This window comes from Orycteropus afer, unplaced genomic scaffold (genome assembly GCF_000298275.1).
Source record: "Orycteropus afer afer isolate SDZICR_OR568_19922 unplaced genomic scaffold, OryAfe1.0 scaffold00136, whole genome shotgun sequence".
Lineage (NCBI taxonomy): Eukaryota > Metazoa > Chordata > Mammalia > Tubulidentata > Orycteropodidae > Orycteropus > Orycteropus afer.
In genome coordinates this window covers 1,513,596-1,536,892 of record NW_006921723.1, presented here as the reverse complement: position 1 = coordinate 1,536,892, position 23,297 = coordinate 1,513,596, and the positions used below count along the sequence as shown (strand labels likewise).

The 23,297-nt window shown below is 49.2% G+C and overlaps 1 protein-coding gene across 1 annotated transcript; it reads left to right on the top strand.

The window, feature by feature from the left end:
• Positions 1 to 7,214: 7,214 nt before the first annotated feature.
• Positions 7,215 to 18,595, top strand: LOC103200874 (plasmalemma vesicle associated protein). The gene is made up of 5 exons (XM_007945461.1): positions 7,215 to 7,595; positions 15,217 to 15,313; positions 15,397 to 16,109; positions 18,300 to 18,357; positions 18,510 to 18,595. Exons 1-5 carry the CDS (start codon positions 7,215 to 7,217, stop codon positions 18,593 to 18,595), a joined length of 1,335 nt encoding a protein of 444 aa, XP_007943652.1.
• Positions 18,596 to 23,297: the final 4,702 nt, after the last annotated feature.

Sequence of the window (23,297 nt, the reverse complement as noted above, 5' to 3'; positions counted from 1 at the left end):
CTAAATGTCCCTTAATTGGGGATTGTTTCAATAAGTTGTTTATCCATACAGTGGAATATTATATAACTGTCAAATATGCTAATGGGGCTCTTCTCCAAAGATATGTTAGTGTAAAAATCAGGGAAGGCAATAATTTTTTAAAGTGGGTTTTTAATTTAAATATTACAGAAGGAAGGAAACTCTGGTAGGAGCTGTGGCCTCGGGTGAAGGGACTAACAGGTGTGGGCTGGCAAGGGAAGCAGTTTCATGTTTCTCTATATACTTTTTGTACGGTTTGCATTTCAAAAAGCCGGGTGCATATATTGCCTTTTAAAAATTAAACAGTATTTATAAAAAATAACTAAGAGGTTAGTGTGCACCTTCCCTCCCTTCGGCTTGTTGTAGTACGGTGGCTAGCGTGTTGCTGTGATGCTGCAAGCTATGCCGAGGGCATTTCAAACACTTGTGGTGGGCAGGTTTCGGCCCAGCTTCCAGACTAAGAGACCAGGAAGAATTTGACAGTCTATTTCCGAAAATTAGTGAAAGCCCTACGGATCACAACAGAATAGCGTCCGACCGGCTTGCTTTGGACTTATCAACAGGCAGTAGCAATTGCTAGAGAAAGACATTGCGTTTGGTAAAGTAGCAGGCCAGTGAGGGCAACAGATGGACTCGAACACAGCTTGAGAAGGTGACGCAGGATTTCGCATCGTTTTCTCAGATTGTGCGCATGCGGTCTCCGTGAGTAGGAGCCGACTCAACCTCAGCTAACAAGAGGTGGTATAGGGAGGCGAGTGGGAGTTCCTGAAACTGTGACTCCCTCCTTCAGCTAGTTCTGCTCATTATCAGCCCACCCACCTGGGACTTGGAGGGGCCAGGTCAGGGCCTTTACCCAAGAGAGAGCCCCCTAGAGGCAGGACTGAAGGAGGGAGGGGTGAGGAGTCCAGCCGCTGTGTCCCACCATGCCCACTAGGGGTCGCCCTAGCCTGCAAGCCCAGGTGCCGCCAATAGATGGCCCAGAGCTTGGGGGCTGAGGTAGGGGAAGAACTGAGACACCCCGCCCCCCACCACCAAACATGTCTTAAACTCAGAAGCCGGCGGAAAATGGCTCCTCCTGGAGTGAGCCATCGCCGGCGGTCTGGATCCTCGCTTGAGACTGAGAAAGAACCCTGAGAACCACTTCACCACGTGGCTGGCTATGGGGTCCAAGGGCTGATCAGGAAATAAGCCTTATATCATTATTATTATCACTACCATTAGTGTACTGATTTATTCCACTGGCTTAATTTTGGCCATACCTCCCACACCCTGAAAATTAGTGCTGGCGATGGAGGGTACTGGGTGTGTGAGCCGGAAGAACACAGTCAGAGCTGGTGTCAGAGAGAGTCAGGAATGGAGTAAAGGCAAAGGCTGGAGGCTGCAAGTCCCTAGGGAGGCCAAAAAGCAGGGAGTAGGTGATGGAAGATTCCAAGCTAATGTGAGGAGAACCAGCCCAGGTCCCGCGCCACCGCACCGCTGCCTCGGTGTCCAGGGGAACAGATCACACTCTTTGGTGGGACTCGCCTCTTGGACTCCACAAGGTCAGCCCCTGGCCTGTCCTTACTCTGCTCTGTCTCCCGGCCTCTGCCTGTCCATTCCCTGTGTCCGTTTCTCTGTCTTTGAGTCCTTCTTCATTTCTGCCCTGGCTGCCCCCATCCAGGGTCACCCTGGGGCCCTCCTTACTCTGGGCAGGGACAGGACAGGGGCAGAGATGAGAAGCTCAGAGCAGCCACTGGGGTGCGGGGGCCACCTGGGACAACAGCAGGCTGACTCCCTGCCAGCCCCCCAGTCCTAGGCAAGAAAATGGACTCAGTTTTCACACAGAGGCTCAAAGAGGACAGGGTGCCCCCCTCAAAAGGGCACTTTGCCTCCGTTGTCACCTCCTGTGGTAGTTATGTTTGTGTGTCAACTTGGCTGGGCCTGGTTGAGTGGCTGGGCAGCTGGTGGTAGTTAATCCCCATGAGGAAACTGGCAATCAACTCCATGGTGGGATCTACCACAAGCAGCTGGGTATCTGCCTTTGGGATGTGGTCTGCTTCCTGTATATAAGGAGAAGCCTTGGGAATGGCCTCTAGCCTATGGCACGCTTAGACCCTGAATGTAGCTGTGTCGTTGCTCATCAGCCTACTATGCTCCGCTGACCTTGGAACTTACAATGGACTTAAGTTATTGGCCTGCTGTGTGGTTTGGTAACATCAGGACTGTACCTTTTTACTTGTCAACCTTGGGGCTTCTCAGCCTCAGCAGCCAGCTGCTGTCTGAGTGAAGGAATACCTTTAGCTCCATTGGGCCGGGAGCAGGAGGCAGAGCTGGACCCCAAGGTTGAGGGGCTTTCACCCAGCCCCTAGAGCCTGGCACTTTGAACTTGGACTTAAAGTCTCCAAATTGTAAGAATAAACTCCTGTTTGTTAAGGCCATCCCATTTGTGGTATATTTCTTGTCAGAGCGGCACTAGGTAACCAGAACACATCCGTAAACACAAAACTTAATGTCATTTTAATTTAATAAAAAAACATACATATTGACTTAAAGGCAGATGATTTTTAGAACTTCACCAAAAATTTTCTTCACCAGAAATATCACTTCCTCAAACATTTTCCAAGAGTTCTGTGAGATTTTGTTTAAGATCTCATGTCTCCATAGACTTCAGTTTCTGCCTCTAGGTAGTAACAGAGTTGACTCCTTCATGACAGCTTTTCCTACTCTGCCCAAACAAAATGAAATTGCTTTTTTTTAATTAAAAAAAAAAAAAGTTTAAAACCAAGAGCTGAGTTTGAGATGACCCTCCAGAGGAATTCAGAGGGATTCATGTGCAAAATTTCCTGTGAATATGACAAATGGTTTTCAGGAAAATAACGCACACATCAAGGGGAACTGACCAAAGCTCACACGTTTAACCTCACGTGAATCCACAGACCAGTCACTTGGCCCCGCCTTCTGAAATTATCTGGCCTACGCCATCTGTTTACAGAAAGCCTGATTTTAGTCACTTTGGCAAGGTGTCAATACGGACAATTTCTTTGGAAGACAACTTGGTGATAGCTGGGACTCAGTGGTTTTATTTCTGTGGATTTAATTTCAAATCTTGCTTTATTCATAGAAATGAGAACAAAACCTTAGAAATGATCTAAATGCTCATTGATAGATATTATGGTAATGTACATGGGGACAGCTTAAACAGCAGGTGAAAAGAATCAACAGATCTCAAAGAGGTATTGTTAAACAAAAGAGAGCAAACTTCATTACCTTTTCCACTTTTAAACAAAATCTAGCTAATAAAGCAAGTTACTTAAAAAAAGAAGAAACTTTACAAATCAAAGATGTGAGATCAAATTGCAAAAAAAGAAACAGAGCAATGTTTTTCAGTTTGAAACAAACTAGTATATTTAAGATTCTACTCTCAAAATTGCTCAAAATGGTAACACATCAGTATGATCTGGTCTAGGGTAGCTTTTTGGTTTACTAAGAGTTCATGGTTGCCTTTCTTTTTCCTTGTCAACCGGCATTGCATCTGTACGTACATATATGCAATACTTTCAATATATCATGAAGAATAGTGTGTAAATTAATGAGACTCATGTATTAATAATGTACTAGTGTCATAACATTAGGAGCTCTGGTAGCATAGTGCCTAAGGCACTTGACTGCTACCAGAAGGGTGGTGGTTCAAACTTACCAACCACTCCTCAGAAGGAAGGTTGGGCAATCTACTTCTGTAGTGATACCGCCTCAGAAACCCAAGGAGGGGTCACTATGGATGGCTTAAAACAACGGAAATTTATTGATTCACAGTTACGGAGGCCAGAAGTCTGAAATCATGATATTGGTATGTTGGTTTCTCTTGGAGTCTCTGAGGGAGAATCTGACCGTCAGCAATCCTTGGCATTCCTTGGCCTGTAGACTCCTACAATACCTGCCTCTGTCTTCACATGGTCATCCTTTCTCTGTCCGTCTCTCTGTCTCTTCTCCCTTTATAAGGACACCAATCATACTGGATTAAGAACCCTGGTGGTACAGATGGTTAGATGCTCGGATGCTCACCAAACGATTGACAGTTCTTACCCCCCAATCCCAGTAGCTCCAGGAAAGAAACCTAACAGTTTGCTTCCATAAAGATTACAGCCAAGATGACTCTATGGGGCAGTTCTTCTCCGTCACATGAGCTTGCTGTAAACGGAAATCTCTGGGGTACCTAACTACAACAACAGCCTAGATTAGAACCCACCCTGCTCCAGTACCACCTCATGTTAATCTAATGGATAACACTTTTTTTTTTTCCCCCAAACAGGTAACATTTTAAAAGATTCTCTTTCCAAACAAGCTAATGTTCACAGGTACCAGGGGTTAGCACCTCAACATATCTTTCTGGGGACACAATTCAACCCATAACAGATACCTAGGATCTTAAGTAGACGTCAAGACCATCACATGTCCCAGCGTGTGCCCAGGCACTGCCCCTTCCTAAGTCCTCTGGTACACTCTTGTCACCCAGGCTCTCTCTACCCCCCTCAGTTCCTCCTTACTCTGGGGCTCCCAGGCCCAGCCTGTCCCATCTTCAAAAAAACCAAAACACCATTTATTTATTTATTTAGCATGTATCAGAATTTTATTTCTCTTTAAGTCTGTATAATATTCCATTGTATGAATATACCACATTTTACTTATCCATCATCTGTTTTTTTTTTTTTTTTTTTATTGTGATTTTGGGGGAAGACTGACAGAGCAAATTCACTTTCCATACAGCAGTTCACATACACTTTGTCTCATGACATTGACCACAGTTTACCATAATGCAACATCTCGCCTCCCACCTCCTCCCCACAGTTACCTCTTCCCAGTGTCCATCCCTCCATGAACTCCTGCCCCCGAGCTGTCTCCCTGCATAAACAGCCCTTCTTTCTCCCATGATTGTTCTCTCCAAGGAGTGTATCTACCTCAGGTAAATGTTCCACTCCTATGCCTGTCTTCTGTTTGGCTGGAAACCACAGGTGTGGGTTCAATTCCAGCCCGAAGGGCAGCTAGGGGCCATAGTCTCAGTGATTCCACCAGGCTCTATCAGACCAGCAAACCTGGTCCCCTCCCCCCGCTTCAAAACACCATTTATTAAGGCTGAGTTGGTGCTGAGCACTGTTCAGTGCTTCACAACCAGCTACATTGAAGGGTTCCATTTTAGACAGAAGAGCACTGAGACTCAGAGAGGGGAGATCTCTTATCCAAGGTCATACAGCTGGTAGCTGGCATCGCCAGAACTGAACTCCAGTGCGTAAATTGTAACAGGCTATGCCTGTTATACTTTGCCTCCTCTCACTCTACTCTGGGGGCTTTGGGCGGGCCTGGCCAACCTAGATAAACAGCGGGTTGGGCACCGGCTGCAGCCCAGACCCTCTCCACTCCACCCCCTTGAGCCTCTGAGGGTCTGGAATCAGGAATCAGGAATCACCAGGGTAGCTACAGAGGCCAAAGGTCTCAGAGTGATTTCCTGCCTCCTCCTGGGAACTTCCTCCTTCTTGGTTCAATTCCTCCTTACCCCTCACTCCCTCCCCACCCCCGCCCCCTGCTTTGTGGAGCACCACCCTGCAGGACCCATCCTGTCAACTAGGCCCCCACTACATCATCCTGGGTAATAAGGGATGGGTCCCCACGCCCTGGCTTTCACCCTACTGTGTCTCTCAAAGTGGATAGTAATTGTATTAGCAACGTCACCCAAGGTCTAGCCTCCTCCCCTATTCCCTACCATCTCCCCCAGCCCAGCCCTGGGGGAGTGTCTGTCTCAGGCTCTGTCTCCCCAAGACTGGGGGTCCCTCAGAGCCAAGCCTGGGACTCATGCCTCTTACAGAGCCAAGCCATGGAATCACCCAGCACAGAGCAGAAAGCCCCAGGGAGGTTCTGGGCTAGGGGATAGGAGACACACCCAGAATCCTTTGCTCCTCCATCCTGAAATCCCTTCCACATCAGCTTAGGCATGCCCCAGAGTGTCACCAGAAGGGTCCCGGTGGTTCAAGGGTCAGGAGGCAGGAAGCTGGGCCCCAAACATGCTGCTGAATAATGACAGCAAATAATAACATCAGCCAATCTGTTCTCTTGAGCCTCACCACAGCCCTGTACCTTACAGAGGGGAAACTGAGGCACAGAGAGAGGAAGCTTGCCCCAACTCACATGAGCTGAGCTCCAAATCCAGTGCTGCTTCTGCTCTCCTGAAGCACTTAGCCAATGTGAACAGAACATTGGCTGAATCACAGAGGAACCTAGTACTGCTGCCATCTGTGGACCAGCTCTCTACAAGGAGCTCTCGGGTGCAATTATTGAGCACCTCCTGTGTACTCAGCTCTGGGCTCAGCCCCAAATCTGCAAGCAAACCCAGTGCCAACAAGTCATTTCTGACTTATAGTGACCCTATACGACCGAGTAGAACTGCCTCATAGGGTTTCCAAGGCTGTAAGCCTTTATGCAAACAGACTGCCTCATTTTTCCCCCATGGGGTGACTGGTGGATTCCAACCACCAATCTTTTGGTTAGCAGCCCAATGCTCTAACCACTGAGACACCCTAGCTCCTCTGGGCTAAGCCCTTCCAAAGTTTTACCTCGTTCAACCAGACTGTGAAGTGGGTACACATTCAACCAGCCTGCAGGGGCTAAACTCAGGTCTCCGAACCCCAGGGCAAATCCTTCTTCATCCATGTGCCTCAGTTTCCTTCTTTGCATAATGGAGGAGCAACAGACCTGGCTGAGGACCGCGTGTGGGTCAGCACAGAACCGGGGTGTCCAATGGCTGACTTTTCAGATGCAGACTGCTAAGACTGTCTTCTGAGGTGGCTCTGCATGGACTCGAACCTCCAACCTTTGGGTTAGCAGCTGAGTGTCTGAACTGTTTGCAGCACCAGGGACTCCAACAGGCCTGCAGCAGTTCAATGAGATTATACACATCTGGTGCTGAGAACAGCGTCACAGAGCAAGGGCAGGTGGGGAAACTGAGGCTCAGGGAGGCACATCACCCTGCCCAGCTGTGCCTGGCTCCCCTCAACAGCCCGAGTGGGAGTGTTGTGATAACCCGCGGCCCCCGTTTCCTCCTGGCCAGGAAGGAGCCAGGCAGAGGAAGTATTAAAAGGGGTAATATAAACACTCCCCCTGCAGCGGTGTCCAGGAGGGGCCGCCGTCGCCGCCGCACCCAGAGCAGACCAGGCAGCCGAGCGGTGCACATGGGTCTGGTCATGGAGCGCGGGGGGCCATACTCGCGGGGGCTGCACAAAGCGGGGGGCAGTGAGCGGGGTTGCTGGTACTACCTGCGTTACTTTTTCCTCTTCGTCTCGCTCATCCAGTTTCTCATTATCCTGGGCCTCGTGCTCTTCATGGTGTACGGCAACGTGCATGGCGGCACCGAGTCCAACTTGCAGGCCACCGAACGCCGGGCCGACGGCCTCTACGGCCAGGTCGTGGGGCTCACGGCCACCCACGCCAACCTGACAAAGGAGCTCAACCTCACCACCCGCGCCAAGGATGCCATTATGCAGATGCTGCTGAGCGCCCGCCGAGACCTGGACCGCATCAACGCCAGCTTCCGCCAGTGCCAGGCCGACCGGGTAAGGACTCGGGACCTCGGCCACCCTGGCGGCCTCACATCGCCGCTCTGAGCCTCTGTGAGATGACCACTCACGTAGACCCGGTATTTCACCCGAGCAGCCTTCGTCCACAAATGATGAAGAATTTTTTTGGGGGGGAGGCGGTAAGACTTATGTCATTCAGTATATTTACTTTTTTTCAATTGTGTTTGGGTGAGAGTTTACAGAGCAAATTCGTTTTCCATTCAATAGTTTTTACACATTTTATTTTGTAGCATTAGTTGCCATTTCAAGACATTTTGGGAGATAAACATACCTGTCCTGTGCAATTTAGGGACTGTTGTGATGGCGTAGTGCCTAAGGCATTTGACTGCTAACCAAAAGGTCGGTGGTTCAAACCCACCAGCCACTCCCTGGGAGGAAGACTGGGCAATCTACTTCCATAGAGATAACGCCTTGGAAAGCCAAAGGGGGTCACTGAGTCAGGACCGACTGGATGGCAATGAGTTTGGTGGTTTTTTTTTTTTTTCTTTACCTTTCCTAAAATAATGATACATTGTTTATCTAAATCCATGTTTACCTGGGTGTCCTGTATGTGAACTGGCAGCCCAGGCCCATGACGAAATGTAATAGGGACAAAGAGCCGTGAAGGAGCCCTTACACACTACATGCGAGTTGCTGTAGTTGCTACTTGCCATGGAGTTGGCTCCGACTCATGGCCACCCTTGTGTGTGGAATAGAATTGCTTCACAGGGTTTTCAATAGCTTTTGGAAGCAGATCTCCAGACCGGCCTTCGGTTAAATGGAAGCTCACAGCATTTGGCTCTCAGTCTAATGACTGTAACCGGCGTGTTGCCGTGGAGTTGATTCTGGCTCCTGGAGCCCCCATGTGTGCAGAGTAGAATCGTGCTCAGAGGGTTGTCAGTGCCTGATTTTTTGGACGTAGACCACCACGCCTTTCTTCCAAGATATCTCTTGGTGGACTTGAACTGCCAATCTTCTGGTTAGCACCATTAGTACCACCCAGGGAATCTATGCATTGTTGTTGTTGTGTGCTGTTGATTCTGACTTATAGTGACCCTGTAGTACAGAGTAAAACTGCCCTATAGACTTTCCTAGGCTGTAATTGCACTCTGGTGGGGCCGTGGTTAGAGCATTGGACTGCTAACCAAAAGGCTGGTGGTTCAAACCCACTAGCCACCAGCTGCTCTGTGAGGGGAGGGAGATGAGACAGTCTGCTTCCGTAAAGATTTACAGCCTTGGAAACCTATGGAGCTGTTCTATTTTGTCCTATGGAGTCGGAATCTATTTGATGGAGGGGGTTAGTTTTTACGAAAGCAGATCATTAGGTCTTTTCTCTCTTGGAGATGCTGGTAGATTCCAACTGCCCACCTTTCAGTTAAGAGCTGAGTGTTAACCCCTGTGCTCCCAGCACTCCTCGTCATGTCTGTAAATGGCTCACATTTGCCTTGTGATGATATCTGCTTTATAAATATTACCACGTCGTTGAATCCTGGGAGATGGGGAGAATTTTTAAACCCATTCACAGACCAGGAAATGGAGGCCCGAGGTGAGGGGATTTCCTGAGGGGCGCAGAAAAGAGAGGCCTAGGGAACAGCAGAAGCCACACACTTGAGGGTCCTGAAGAGACCCCACCAACCTCTCGAGTCCCCAGTTTGTGTCAAACGTACTTGAACTCGCCCATGTTCTCTCACACATGTCTCCTATGGCAAGGGTCCGCTCACCCAGAGATGGTGAGAGGAGGGGGCACTGGGAGACCCCACTCAGGCTGAGGCTGGAACAGGGGTAGGGGAGGCAGGGGTGAGAGCAAGCTGGGCGGGGGGGGAAGTGGTAGATTCTCCCACAGGAGGAAACGTCGACGCTGGGGCCTCAGACCACCCAGCCCTCCCCACTGGGCAGGAAGGATATGGGGAGGGGGCATCAGAGCCTTCAGACACTCGGGGCAGGACTCTGTCTCCCTCTCAGGCCCCCAGGGCAGCGTCCTGTTTCCCCTGTTAGACCCCTAAGATGGGGCCCATCTCCCCACTCAAACTCTCAAGACAAGTTCATGCCTTCCCGCACACACACCCCAGGGCCCAGGGACGAACCTGTCTCCCCACTCAAACACGTAGGGTGTGGCCCTCTCAAACCCCTAGAGCAGGGCTCAGTCTCCCCCCTCAGAATCCTCCAGGGCAGGGCCCTTTCTCCCCCCTTAGGCCCCCGGGGTGGGCCCCTGTCTCTCCTCTCAGACCCTCAGAGTGGGGTCCCATCTCCTCCCTCAGACCCCCAGAGTGGGGCTGTGTCTCCCCCTTCAGACTGTCACCGACCTGTTTCCAACTCCCAGAACAGCTGGCGGTCCAGCCCAAGAACCACTGAAAATCCCAGAATCACAAAACCTTAGGCTTACACACTCATCCAGATGCCCTGAGCCTCCCTCAACCCCTTTCATGAAATATTTAAAAAGCTAAGAATCTTAGAGGTTTAAAACTTTTGAGAATCACAGCCTCTTTTTGCCCTTCAAGTTGACAAATCCCTTACCTGGAACCCCTTCGCTTTCCTCCAACAACCCTGGGGCCTTTTCTCCAACCATCCTGTGCCACCCCGCAGCCTGGTTTCCCCCCTTCCGAGCCACAGCTGCCACACTTGTCTCTGATCTTAAACACTCAGGGTCTATGGAGTCGGTCCAGCCCATGGTGACCCTGTGTGTGTCTCAGAGCAGAACTTGCTCCAGGCAGTTCTCAGTGACTGAGTTTGCTAAAGTCAATGCCAAGTCTCTCTTCCAAGGCACTCTAGGTGAACTCGAACCCCCAACCTTCCAGTTAGCAGCTGAGCGTTTTCACTGTGTGTTCCACCCAGAGACTCTGATCATAGTGGGTCTGAGTCTTGGTCTCTCCTCAGTCCTGGTTGTGCTAGAAACAAGATTTTTGTACAAATGCAACTGAATTTTTGGCCCTGAGCCCCTGCAGGGGGCAGGGGCGTTCAACTCCGTGATTTTCAGGGTCTGCACTCCCCAGTCTGCACCAGCTCTGCAAGACCCCAGCCCGTGGACCAGGCGGTGTCTCTCGTAGCTGTGGAGGAGGAGCAGGTCCCCAGTTTCTCTTGTCACTTGCTCTGGCCCGATGGAAACCTCTAGTTCACTTCATGTTTGGGGCCAGCTCACACTATCCTTACCCACAGATCTTCCCTCTGTGGCTAAGACTTTTGAAAACAAAAGCCAGGAATTTCACCTATTTCTGTCTTCTGCTCTGGAGGGTAGCACTGGAGGGCCAACTCAGAAAGGACGAAGGACAGGTGTTTCAGAAAGACAAACCCTCCTCGCTTGCACCTTGACTTGTTATGTGTCTGCGGAGGGTTCTGTTGGGAAGTTCTAAAGTTGTGGCCTGAGTTGGTTCAACTATGAAAATGTCCCTTGCAAACAGCTCTCTTGAGATATAATTCACACGCCACATAGTTCATCCACTGAAAGGGAATGAGTGGTATTCAGCACACTCACAATGGTGTGCAGCCATCTCTGACTAATTCCTGTACATCCTCATCACTCCAAAAGGAAATCCTGTGCCATTACAGTCATTCCCCACCCACCCCCACCCCACCCCTGGCATGCACAAATCCACTCTCTGTCTTCATGATTTTGTCTGTCTGTCCCGGACGTTTCATATAAATAGGATCAGACACTATGTGGCCTTTTGTGTCTGGCTGCCTACATTCAGCATCAGGCTTCTGAAGTTCATTCATGTTGCAGCAGGTATCAGACCTTCATTCCTTTTTCATGCCTGAATAATATTCCATTGGGTGGACGGACCCCATTGTGTCTATGTATTCATCCCTTGATGGACATTTGGGTTGGGTCTACCTTTGGCCATTGTCTGTATTGCTGCAGTGAACCTTGGCTGTACAAGTATTTGTGTGGATTCATGTTTTCATTTCTCTGGGGCATATGTCTATGAGTTACATTGCTGGGTCATGTGGTAATTCTGTGTTTAACTTTTTCAGGAACTTCCACACTCTTTTCCAAACTCTTCTCTATTTTACAATCCCACCAGCAGCAAAAGAGGGTTCCAATTTCTTCACATCCTTGCCCATCCTTTGGATTCTTCCTCTTTTGAATACAGCCACCCCAGTGGATGGGAAGAGACCTAGGGAACACCTCACTATGATTTTGATATGTGTTTTCCTGATGGCGCATGATGTTGAGCATCTTTTTATGAGCTTATTGGCCATTTGTGTATCTTCTTTGGAGAAACATCTATTCAAGTCCTTAGTCCATTATTTAACTGGTTTTTCTCTTTATTATTGAATTATAAGAGTATAGTATATATCTATGGAGCTCTAGTGGCTTAGTGGCTAAGGCATTTGACTACTGACTGGAAGGTTGGTGGTTTAAACCCACTAACCACTCCAAGGAAGGAAGATAGAGCAATCTACTTCCAAAAGATTTACCACTCAGAAACCCAAAAGGGGTTGCTATTTGAGCCCGTCATTGTAGCTGTTGTGTCAGTCCATCTCATTGAGGGTCTTCCCCTACTTCGCTGACCCTCCACTTTACCAAGCATGATATCCTTCTCCAGGGAATGGTCCCTTCTGACAACACGACCAAAGTAGATGAGACCAAGTCTGGCCACTCTCGCTTCCAAGGGGCATTCCAGCTGCACTTCTTCCAGAACACATTTGTTCATTCTTCTGGCAGTCCATGGTATTTTCAGTATTCTCCTCAAACACCACAACTCAAAAGCATCAACCTTTCTTTGGTCTTCCTTATTCACTGTCCAGCTTTCACATGAATATGAGGTGGTTGCAAATACCATGGCTTGGGTTGTTGTTGTTAGGTGCCATCGAGTCATCTCTGACTCATAGCGACCTTCTGTACAACAGAACAAAATACTGCCCGGTTCTGTGCCAGCCTCATGATCCTTGCTATACCTGAGCCCATTGCTGCAGCCACTGTGTCTATCTATGGCTTGGGTTAGGTTGCACCTTAGTCTTCAAAGTGACATCTTTAAAGAGGTCCCTTGCAGCCGATTTGCCCAGTGCAATACTGTATCTGATTCTATTGTGGAAATTACTCCGTTATCAAATGTATGATTTGCAAATATTCTCTCCCATTCTGTGGGCTATCTATTCATGTTCTTGATGGTGTCCTTTGATGCAATTCTTTAATTTTGATGGCGTCCCATTTATTGAACTGTTTCTTTTGTTGACTATGTCGTTGGTGTCATATCTCTGAAACCATTGCCAAGTCCAAGACCATGATGCTATACCGCTATATTTTCTTCTAAGAGTTTTTATGTTGTTAATTCTTACACTTAGGTCTTTGATCCATTTTGAGTTAATCTTTCTATGTGGTGTGAGGTAACGGCCCTATAGAGATCCAGTTGTACCGGCATGATTTGTTGAAAAGACAGTTCTTCTTCCCATTAAACTGTTTTGGCATCTTTGTCGAAAATCAGTCGACCTCAAATGTGTACACATGTTTTTAAGGTTCATCCATGTTGTAGTGTGTATTGATCCTTCATTCCTATTTATTGCTGAAAAGTATTCATTGTAACAACTTTTGAAGACTGTCTTAGTTTCCCAGGGCTGCCATAACAAAATACCATGAGTGAGTTACTTTAGGGGTCCCTGGTTAGCACAAACAGTTAATACATTTGGCTGCTAACCTAAAGGTTGGAGGTTTGAGTCCATCCAAAGGCACCTGAGAAGAAAGGCCTGGTGATCCACTTCTGAACAATCAGCTGTTGAAAACCTCCCGGAGCCCAGTTCTACTGTGATCCATGTGGGGTCATAATGAGTCAGAATCAACTCAGTGGCAACTGTGGTTTAGTTTTTTTGGGGAAGATGACTTTAAAGAACAGAAGTTTATTGTCTCACAGTTCTAGGGGTTAGGAGTCTGAATTTAAAGCATTGGCTTGCACCCCCTCCAAAGTCTCTAGGGGAGAATCCTTCCTTATCTCTTTCAGCTTCTCGCATCCCAGGCATTTCCTGGCATCTGGTGGCTTTTAGGTGCATCATTACATGATGTTTGTCTTCCCACCCTTGTGTGATTCTCTCTATATCTGTCCTTTTCTTTTATTAGACCCCACTCAGAAGGGATTAAATTAGGACCACCCACAGGCTGAACTATTAGGTATGTCTATGCAGCAGGGAGTATACCCAAGACCATGTACAGGGTTGGCAGACAATGGTTCTACAAGTGTATTTGTATGTTCTGTAAAAATTCCCAGGTGTATAGTAGAGCTGACAAGGGACAACGTTGTTACTTCTTGGTCACAGCCAGCTACCCAGAGGGAGCAAGCAAGTAGTTGAACCTGTGGGCTTGGGACCATAGTCTCAGGGGACATCAAGCTCAGTTGGCATAACATACTATACAAAACATTGTTCCACCTCCTATTTGGTGAGTAGTAATTGGGATCTTAAAAGCTTGCAAGCTGCCATCTAGATGCAATGATGGGCCTCTCCTCATCCAGAGCAAAGAAGAATGAAGAAAACCAAGGATTCATGGAAATAATTCGTCTAAGTGACTGGGTACACTACGCGATCCACACCTATATGACCATGAGACCAGAAGAACTAGATGGTGTCTGGCTACCACTGTCAACCACTCGGAGGGGGATCTATATAGGAGATCCAGGATAGAGAGGGAGAACAATGTGGAACAAAACTCAAAATCATTTGGAGAAAAAAAAAGGGGGGGGGGGGACCAGGTTTGCTGGTCTGATAGAGCCTGATGGAACCACTGAGACTATGGCCTCTAGCTGCCTGTCAGGTCTGGAACTGAACCCACACCTGTGGTTTCCAGTCAAGCAAAAGACAGGCATAGGAGTTGAACATTTACCTGAGGTAGATACACTCCTTGGAGAGAACAATCATGGGAGAAAGAAGGGCTGCTTATGCACAGGGAGACAGTTCAGGGGGCAGGAGTGCATGGAGGGATGGACACAGGGAAGAGGTAACTATCGGGAGGGGAGCTGTTGCATTGTGGTAAATTGTAGTCAATGTCATGAGACAAAATGTATGTGAACTGCTATATGGAAAGTGAATTTGCTCTGTAAACTTCCACCCAAATAACAATTTAAAAAAAAAAAAAAGATTAGGACCCCCCTACTCTGGTATGAGTCGGGGCCGACTCGACGGCAAACAACAACAACAACAACAAACTCTGGTATGAATCCCCAGTTAAGCACGGGACTACTAACCAAAAGATTGACTGTTCAAACCCACCCAGAGCCACTTCAAAAGTAGAGGAAGTAAAGTCTAATGATTGGCTTTCAAGGTCACAGCCTTGAAAACTCTATGGAGCAATGTTACACTGTACACACATGGTTGCCAAGAGTCAGAACCAACTCAACAGGAATTAATAACAACTACTACTCTGATATGACAATTAATTTAACTAATAGAGTCTGCAAAGAAAACTCTTTTTCCAAACAAAGTCACATTTCCCAGTACAGGGGATAGGACTTTAACATACCTTTTTGGGGGACACCATTCAACCCATAACAAAGACTAGACTTATACTTCTTGTGAACCCAGCCAACCAGGCCACATGAGTGCTTATCCTGGGACCCCAACCTTGAGACTTTGGGAAGGGGGGCCCTGCAATGGTTCATCACTGACCTCCATCTTGTGTCCCCCGTTTTCATAGGCCATCTACCTGAACAACCAACGATACATGGCCGCCATTATCTTGAGTGAGAAGGAATGCCAGGAGAATTTCAAGGAGAGCAACAAGAGCTGCAATGGTGAGTAGGACGGGTGGTGGGGAGCTGGTGTGGTGGACCCCAAACGCCAGGCCTTCCCAAGTCTGAATCTCCTGTGTTCTTAGCTTTGCTCCACGTTCTGGGCCTAAAGGCCAAGACACTGGAGGTGGAAGTGGCAAAGGAGAAGGCTGTGTGCGCCAAAGACAAGGAGACCCTGGCGTTGGGCAAACGGGTGGTGGAGGAGCAACTGGCCGAGTGTGGGAAGACTCGAGTGCAGCTGCAGCAAGAACAGCGCATTGCCGAGGAGCGGCTGCGGAAGGTGGAGAGCCTCTGCCTCCTGTTTGACAAGGAGAAGTTTGAGACACAGTTGCACAATGTCTGGAGGGATTCCATCATCCCGCGCACCCTGGACAGCCTAAGTTACACACCCTATCATCCCCTCAGTTCGGAGGTAGCTTCCATCCGCAGAGCCTGTGACCACATGCCCGCCCTTATGAGCACCAAGGTAGCAGAACTGGCCCGAAGCCTGCGAGTGGACATCGAACGTGTAGCCCGTGAGAACTCGGACCTCCAGCGCCAGAAGCTGGAGGCCGAGCGTAGCCTGCAGGCCAGTCAGGAGGCCAAAGAGAAAGTAGAGAAGGAGGCTCAGGCCCGAGAGGCCAAGATCCAAGCCGACTGTGCCCGGCAGAACCAGCTATCTCTGGAGGAGAAGGCAGCACTGCGAAAAGAACGAGACAACCTGGCCAAGGAGCTAGAGGACAGGAAGAAGGAGGTGGACCAGCTCAAGATGCAACTGGCTGTCAGCAACTCAGCCCTGGACACCTGCATCAAGGCCAAGGTGGGCTAGTGGTCTCGGAATCAGGTTATGTTGGGGTTGAGTCTAGAGGCCAATGTGGTAGTGATGTTGAACTTGAGTTTAGAGTTGGGTCGAAGTGGACTTCCATGTCTATGTTGGGTCAGTTAGGTCTTACTTGAGGGTTTCACTGGCATTAAGATTGAGGTGAAGTTTGGAATGGAAATTTGCACTGAAAATGGGGTTGTGTAGGATTAAGATTAGAGTCAAGGGTAGGGTGACTGCTGGGTCTAGAGTTGGGTGAAGGGGTGAATGTAAGATTTTGGTTGCTTTAGGATTGGATTGAGTTTAGGTATTGAGGGTGGATTTAGAATTGAGTCTAGGGTGGCTGATGAGTCTAGAGTTGGCTTTAGGGTTATGATCACGTGTTAATTTCGGCTTTTGCTGGCATTAGGATTGGGGTGGAGTTTGGAATTAGAAAACTAATTGACTAAAAGGAAAAAGGGAAGAGTTGAGGCTGAGGCTGAGTTTCAGGTGACTAGTATTCCTCAAATTGCTTTAGGGTTAGAGGTTAACCCCAACCCAACCTCCATCTTAGACCCATCCTCAGTCCCAACCCAGGCCCCAGATCCACCCCAAACTTCAACACAATGCTCCAGGGAGCCCTGACTTTAATCCCAAAGCAGCCCTAGACCCATAAGTCAACTCAAACCACCTCAACCCCAATATGTGAACTGCTGTATGGAAGATGAAAGTTGGGGTCCCATCTAGGGTCGGGGTTAGGATTGGAGTTGGAATCAGAATTAAGATATACTTGTGTTGAAAGTTTGAGGGATGTTGGATCAGTGGTGTCAGTAGGGTTGGTGTCACCCAGTGCAGTAATTTGTGGTGTCACCCACCCACCCCTACTCCCCCCATGGAGAATTTCATTTATCTTAGAATTTGATTTGAGTTGGAATTTGGATAGTGAGAAAAGGCTAACCATTGACTCTGGGTAACTGCTTGGAGAGATCAATCATGGGAGAATAGAAGGGCTAGGTATGCACAGGGAGTCAGGTCAAGGTGCAGGAGCACATGAAGGGAAGGACACAGGGAAGAGGTGGCTATGGGGAGGAAGTGGGAAGAGAGCTGCTGCATTGTGGGAGATTACAGTCAATGTCATGAGATAAAGTGTATGTGAACTACTGTATGGAAGATGAATTTGCTCTGTAAACTTTCACCCAAATCGCAATAAAATTAAAAAAAAAAAAGAGTTGAGGTTGTGTTGGGTTTGGGGGTCTAGTGAGTCTAGAGTTGGAGTTGGGCTGGAATTGGAACGTATTTGAGTTGAAGGATTGGGGGACATTAGGTTAGGGTTGAGGAGGGCACTAGGATTGGGGAGGGTCAGGGCTGGCCCTAGAGTAGAAGCCTGTGTGGATGGAGCTGGGGTTGAGGTGGTTTGAGTTGACTTATGGGTCTAGGGCTGCTTTGGGGTTAAAGTCAGGGAGCATTGTGCTGAAGATTGGGGTGGATTTGGGGCCTGGGTTGGGACTGAGGATGGGTCTAAGGTGGAGGCTGGGTTGGGGTTAGGTTTCAGGTAGAGGTTGGGTATGAAGTGAAAGTTGGGGTTGAGTTGGGTATTGGGAAACTGTCTACAGGGGGGTCTGCTGCAGCTCAGGACTAGGACTGGGGGATGAATTTGGGGGTTAGACTTTTCTTATTAGGTGAGTCTAGGGGATGTCATTGGAGTTGGAGTTAGATCTAAAGATATGGCCAGGCCAGGTTTGGGATTGGGATTGGGTTTAGCTTGGGACTTGATTCTAAGGAAGTTTTAGTTTTTAAGTTGGCATCAGACTTTAGGGTTATGAGTGGATTCAGACTTGGCTTGGATTTTAGTTTAGAGGGATTTGGCCTTGGGTTTTAGGGGGATGGCATTGAAGATCAAGGTGAAGTTGACTTCAGAGTAGGTTGGCTTCAGTCTGGGAGGACTATGTTGGGTGGGCTGACACCATTGGGGTTGTGAATTGGGGTTGGGTTAGAGCTGAGGTTGGGATGGAGACTGTGGCAGGGTCTGCCCTGCAGAGTGGGTCTCTGAGGGCCGCCAAGGGGAGCCCATAATTTGAAGGCTCAGGGTGGGTGAGGGACTGTCTCCCTGCCCTGGTAGGACTCAGACCCAGGCATGGAGGGGCACGGGTCTCCCAGTTTTTGAGCTCAGGGACTCCTGATTCTGACAACTTCCCTTTGCTCTTCCCACAGTCGCAGCTGGTGCCCTTGCCAAGACCCGTGGGTTCTCCCCCCAACCCCCCACCCATCGGTGAGTGACAGAGGGTGGAATCAGAGGGTGGGGATCTTTTCTACCCTGCACCCCACTCCAGCCTCACTATCTGAGGCTACCAGCCCATCCCCCAGCTTGGGCAGGGGCTGCTGAGGCAGCAGGTCAAGCCTGACCTTCTTCTTTCTCTACAGACCTAGCTAGCCTGGAGGAATTCAAGAAGAAGATCCTGGAGTCCCAGCGATCGCTGCCAGGCAGTGTGGCATTCCCATCCAGGTGAGGCACTGGGCAGCCTCAGAGCTGGAGGTGAGGCTGGAACCAGGGCTAGAGATGGAGGGAGACTCAGCTAACCTTTGCTTCTTCCCTAATTGAGTGCCTGCTATATACCAGGCCCTGTGCTGGGTCCAGGGACACAGAAGCAACCAAGACACATTAGCCTCCATCCTCACAAAACTCTCAGACTAGTGGGTGAGAGAGCCCTGAATGACCCATGTTAACATGACTTGCCAAGAGCCCATAATTATTAGCTGCTTACTGTGAGCTCAGCATAGTTCTTCGCACTTTGCATGATTAACTCATTTAATTCTCACACCCCTAATAGTCACTTCACTTTTCAGGTGGGGAAACTGAGGCACAGAGAAAGTGTGCATCGTGCCTGTAGTGAGTTCAAGGGAGTTTAGGGGCTGATGGAGGAAAAAGATGTGACCACACAATAAGCTATTTATTGGGACCAACACACTGACAGTCCCATGCAGGGGAAAGTCCCCTGCAGCAGAAAGTCTGCCAGAGGCAGGTGGTGCAGGAAGCCACCCAAAGGGGAAGAGAGCAAGGAAACCCTGAGGGAAGAGAAGGGAGGGGGGCTTATGTGCACCTAAGCCCTGTCCTTCTGTAGCAAGGCTGGGAGCCTCTGGGTCAAAGGGCTCCAAAGACAGCAGCACGTTGTGACTGCTGTTCTTAGCGGCCATCAAGCCGGCCCCAGTTCATGGCAACCTCTTGCACAATGCAGCAAAACCCGTCCTACACCCTCCCGGAGATCAGTTACAGACTGGACTGGTGTGATCCGTGGGGTGTGATCCATAGGGGTGTGAGGATTAAATGACTTAATCATGCAAAGTGCAAGGAACTATGCTGAGCTCACAGTAAGCAGCTAATAATTGTGGGCTCTTGGCCAGTCTTGTTAACATGGCTCCTTCAGGGCTCTCTTGCCCGCTAGTCTGGGAGTTTCATGAGGAGGGAGCTTAATGTGTCTTGGTTGATGTTCAGAAGTAGATCACTAGGCCTTTCATCCCAGAAACACGCAAGCCCCCATAGACAGACAGGTGGTGGCTGGACATGCAGCCCACTGGCCAAGAATCAAGCCCAGGTCTCCTGCATGGATGAACAGAGGCCCAAATAACACAGGCAAGAGCCCAGGCGATCGAACAACAGACAGGCAAGAGAGGGCCTGGAGCTGGAGGATATGGCTGAGCTGGCCCAGCAGAGCAGAGGGAACAGTTTTCCGGGCAGCAGAATAGCACATGCAAAGGCCCTGAGGTGGCGCTGGAGTCGGGAGGGTTTGAAGACCAACCTCAAGGGGCTATGGCTCGAGCAGAGGGAGCAATGTCCGAGAGCGACCCCAGGCCTCTCACCTAGTCCTCTATCCCTCGAGTGCCTTTTCTACAAAAATGAGGGGTCTGAGGTCAAGGGTATGGAAATGCTTTGCCAACTGTAATAAGCAAGGCTGGGGGCCTCAGTGGGACCCGTCAAGGGCAGCTAGCACATGCTCAGGCCATGGCCCGACCCTGTGCCCCCCACCTCAACCTGGAGCTGGTCGTGCACCAGGGACACCCTGTGCGTCACGGGGAAGGTGACTCAGCCTGATGTCCACAGAACACTCTGTGCTCCTGTGGGGTGGTGGCTACTCCTATTCAGGAATGTGGGACACGGCTGCTGACTGGGAGTGGGGGTGGGGGTGGGGGTGGGGGAGCAGCCATTCCCATTTTACATTAGGTTAGTGCTGGGATTTGAAGTCAGATCCCTGAGATACCAAAACCCGTGCCTAACCATTTCTCCTCCAGACTGTCGTCAGCCTGGCTCTACCGCAGCCACAGGGAGCTAAATGCAAGCACTTGGGCCAAGCTAACTTCCAAAGGCTTTGCTGTCAGCTCCCCAGGGGCTCCACGTCCAGCTCTACCATGCTTCTTCTTACATACCCCCCGAGATGGGGAGCTCACTGACTTAACAGAACTTTCCTCCAACTGTTGGAGCGGGGTGGGTTCTATGTTCAACTCCACCACAATCCCTCTTACGCCCTGCAATGGGAGCTCACCTCCTTACAGAACTGTCTTCCAGCTCTGAATAGCTCTGCTCAAAGCAAGCCCACAGGGAGGGAAGCGAGAGGCTCCAGAAAAGACCCTGCTCCAAACACGGCTTTTCTCTCTCTGTCTTGGCCCAGTGCCCTCATAGCGAGGAAGGAGGTTCTATTATTATCCCATTTCTCAGAGGAGGAAACTGAGGCCCCAGGGAAGTGACTAGGCTGGGGTCACGTGGTGGCGGCAGGGAGTGGCATCAGGCTCCCAGCCCAGGCCTGTCCGGGCCCCAGCTGAGAACCGGGGAATCGCTTGACATTGTTTACCCCCAAATGACGTCCCCCTGCCGAGAAAACAATGCCCACTCAGGCCTGGGCCCCGGCCTGGCTTTTTCTGCAGGGTTGCAGGAAGGACTTCTGGTTCCCTAAGTTCTTGCTGCGTGTGACCTGACCTGCCCCGCCCACTACCCAGGGAGCGGAGGTGCGCAGGCATCAGCTCTGGGTTGAAATTCCAGCTCTGCCAGCCACTTACTGGGCTACCTAGGCTGAGCCACTGTCCTTAGAATCACAAAAGTCCAGTTTTAGATGCAGCTGAACCAGGGCTGGTCTGAGGCCCAGTGTTGCTCACCCTGCCCAGGCATGGGGAGGCGGGGAGCTCATTGCTTTTCCATTCTTTGAGCTTCAAGAAAATCCCCACCGGTGCTTGTGGCCCTTCACTCTTCCCAGACTTTTGCAAATCTCCTTTGTTTGCAAAGCAAGACAAACCTGGGCTCAGCCCCTAGCCAGACTCAGGCCGGGACAAAGTCTTGCTATTTATTGAATATTTTTAAGTCATTTGCTCTTGATGGCAGGAGGTGTCATTGTTCCTGGACTTGGTGAGGCTGGGTGACCTTTGGAAAGAAATTTATTTAAATTAGAAAAGACCACTGATATAAAGGCAGATATTAAGTACAGGCAGTTCCCGGGTTATGAACATCTGATTTATGTACAATCCATAGTTATGAACCAACCCCTGTAAAGCCTATTATTTTAAAAATCTGAGTACATGAAATGGTTTGTCATAACAAACATATGCATGTGAGAGATGGACAGTGAATACAGAAGACCACAGAAGAATTGATACTTTTGCATTGTGGTGTTGGCCAGGAATATTTATGATACCATGGAAGGAACAAATCTGTCTTGGAGGAAGTACACCCAACACGTTCTTTAGAAGCGAGAATGGCCAGACTTTGTCAGTCGTATTTTGGTCATGTTGTCGGAAGGGACTACTCCCTGGAGGAGGTTATCATGTTGGTAAAGTGGAGGGTGAGCTAAAAAGGGGAAGGCCCTCAATGAGATGGACTGACACAGTGGCTACAATGATGGGCTCAAGCAGACCAAGGACGGGGAGGCTGGCAAGGACGGGGCAGTGTTTCGTTCTGCGGAACATAGGGTTGCTATGAGTCGGAACTGACTCAAGAGCACCTAACAACGACAACAAATAACAAACAGGAGCCACTTGGTACACACATCAAAACATGATTGTTATTACTGTATATGTTAAAGATGGTCTAGTGTTTCTTTAATATTTGTTATGCATAGAAAGGTACACTGTATACTATATACTGAGACAAACATTTGACTGACGTTAGATATGGATTGTACCTAGCTGTTCCAATTTACGTACAAATTCATATAAAGACAGACTTGAGAATGGAACTCGTTCGTAATCCAGGGACTGACTGTAAATATTGGTGCAGGGCTATGTGGCTGGAGGTCGCAGAAATTACCAGGGGTGTCCTGAGAGGTTAAAGATTGAGTGCAGCCCTCATAGGCTTTGAGCTGGATTCAAGTTCATGACTATTATGATTCTTTGGTTCATGAGTGGAGTTCATCGTTCCACCTCTATTTATTAAGCAGTTCCTGGTCTCCAGGGGGTCAAATGATAAATGCTCTAAGTTGCTAACCAAAAGGTTAGCGGTTGGAGTCCACACCCAGAGGTACCTTGGAAGAAAGGCCTGGCATACTATGTCTGAAAAAATCAGCCACTGAAAACCCCAGGGAGCTCGGTTTTACTCTGACAGACATGGAATCACCATGAGTTGGAGTTGACTTGACACTTGGGACTGTGGCCTGGGCATAGTGCTGGTGCTGGGGACACAAGGTAGAAGAAGCCACAGACACAACCCCTGCCCCCTAAGTCTTACACAGTATAGAGAGCAAGACGGATGGTCAACCAGATGAGGGAGCCATTATTGGTGTCCCTGGGTGGCACAAAACTCGTTGCGTTAACAACTAACCAAAAGGTTGGTGGTTCAAATCCACCCAGGAGCACTACAATCTGTTTCCATAGGATCTCAACCAACCCTATTCTACTCTGAAGCTCATGGGGTTGCCATGAGTTGGAATAGTCTTGATGCCAATGGGTTTGGTTTGGAGGTTTTTTTTTTTTTTTTTTTGTGATGAATGAAATGGGGAAAAGATGAGGGGGTGTGAGGAGGCTGGAGTGTTGGATGGGGGCCTGAGAGGGCTTCACGAGGAGGTGACATCTGAACAGAGAGCTGAAGGCGGTGAGGAAGGAGCTGGGGGGCACTGGGAAGGGGCACCAGATGGACAGCACAGCCTGTTCAAAAGTCCCGAGTAGGATCACGCCTGGTGAGTCTGAGTGAGGCGGCTGGCGTGGCCAGAACAGAGTAATTAATGGGGTGAGAGT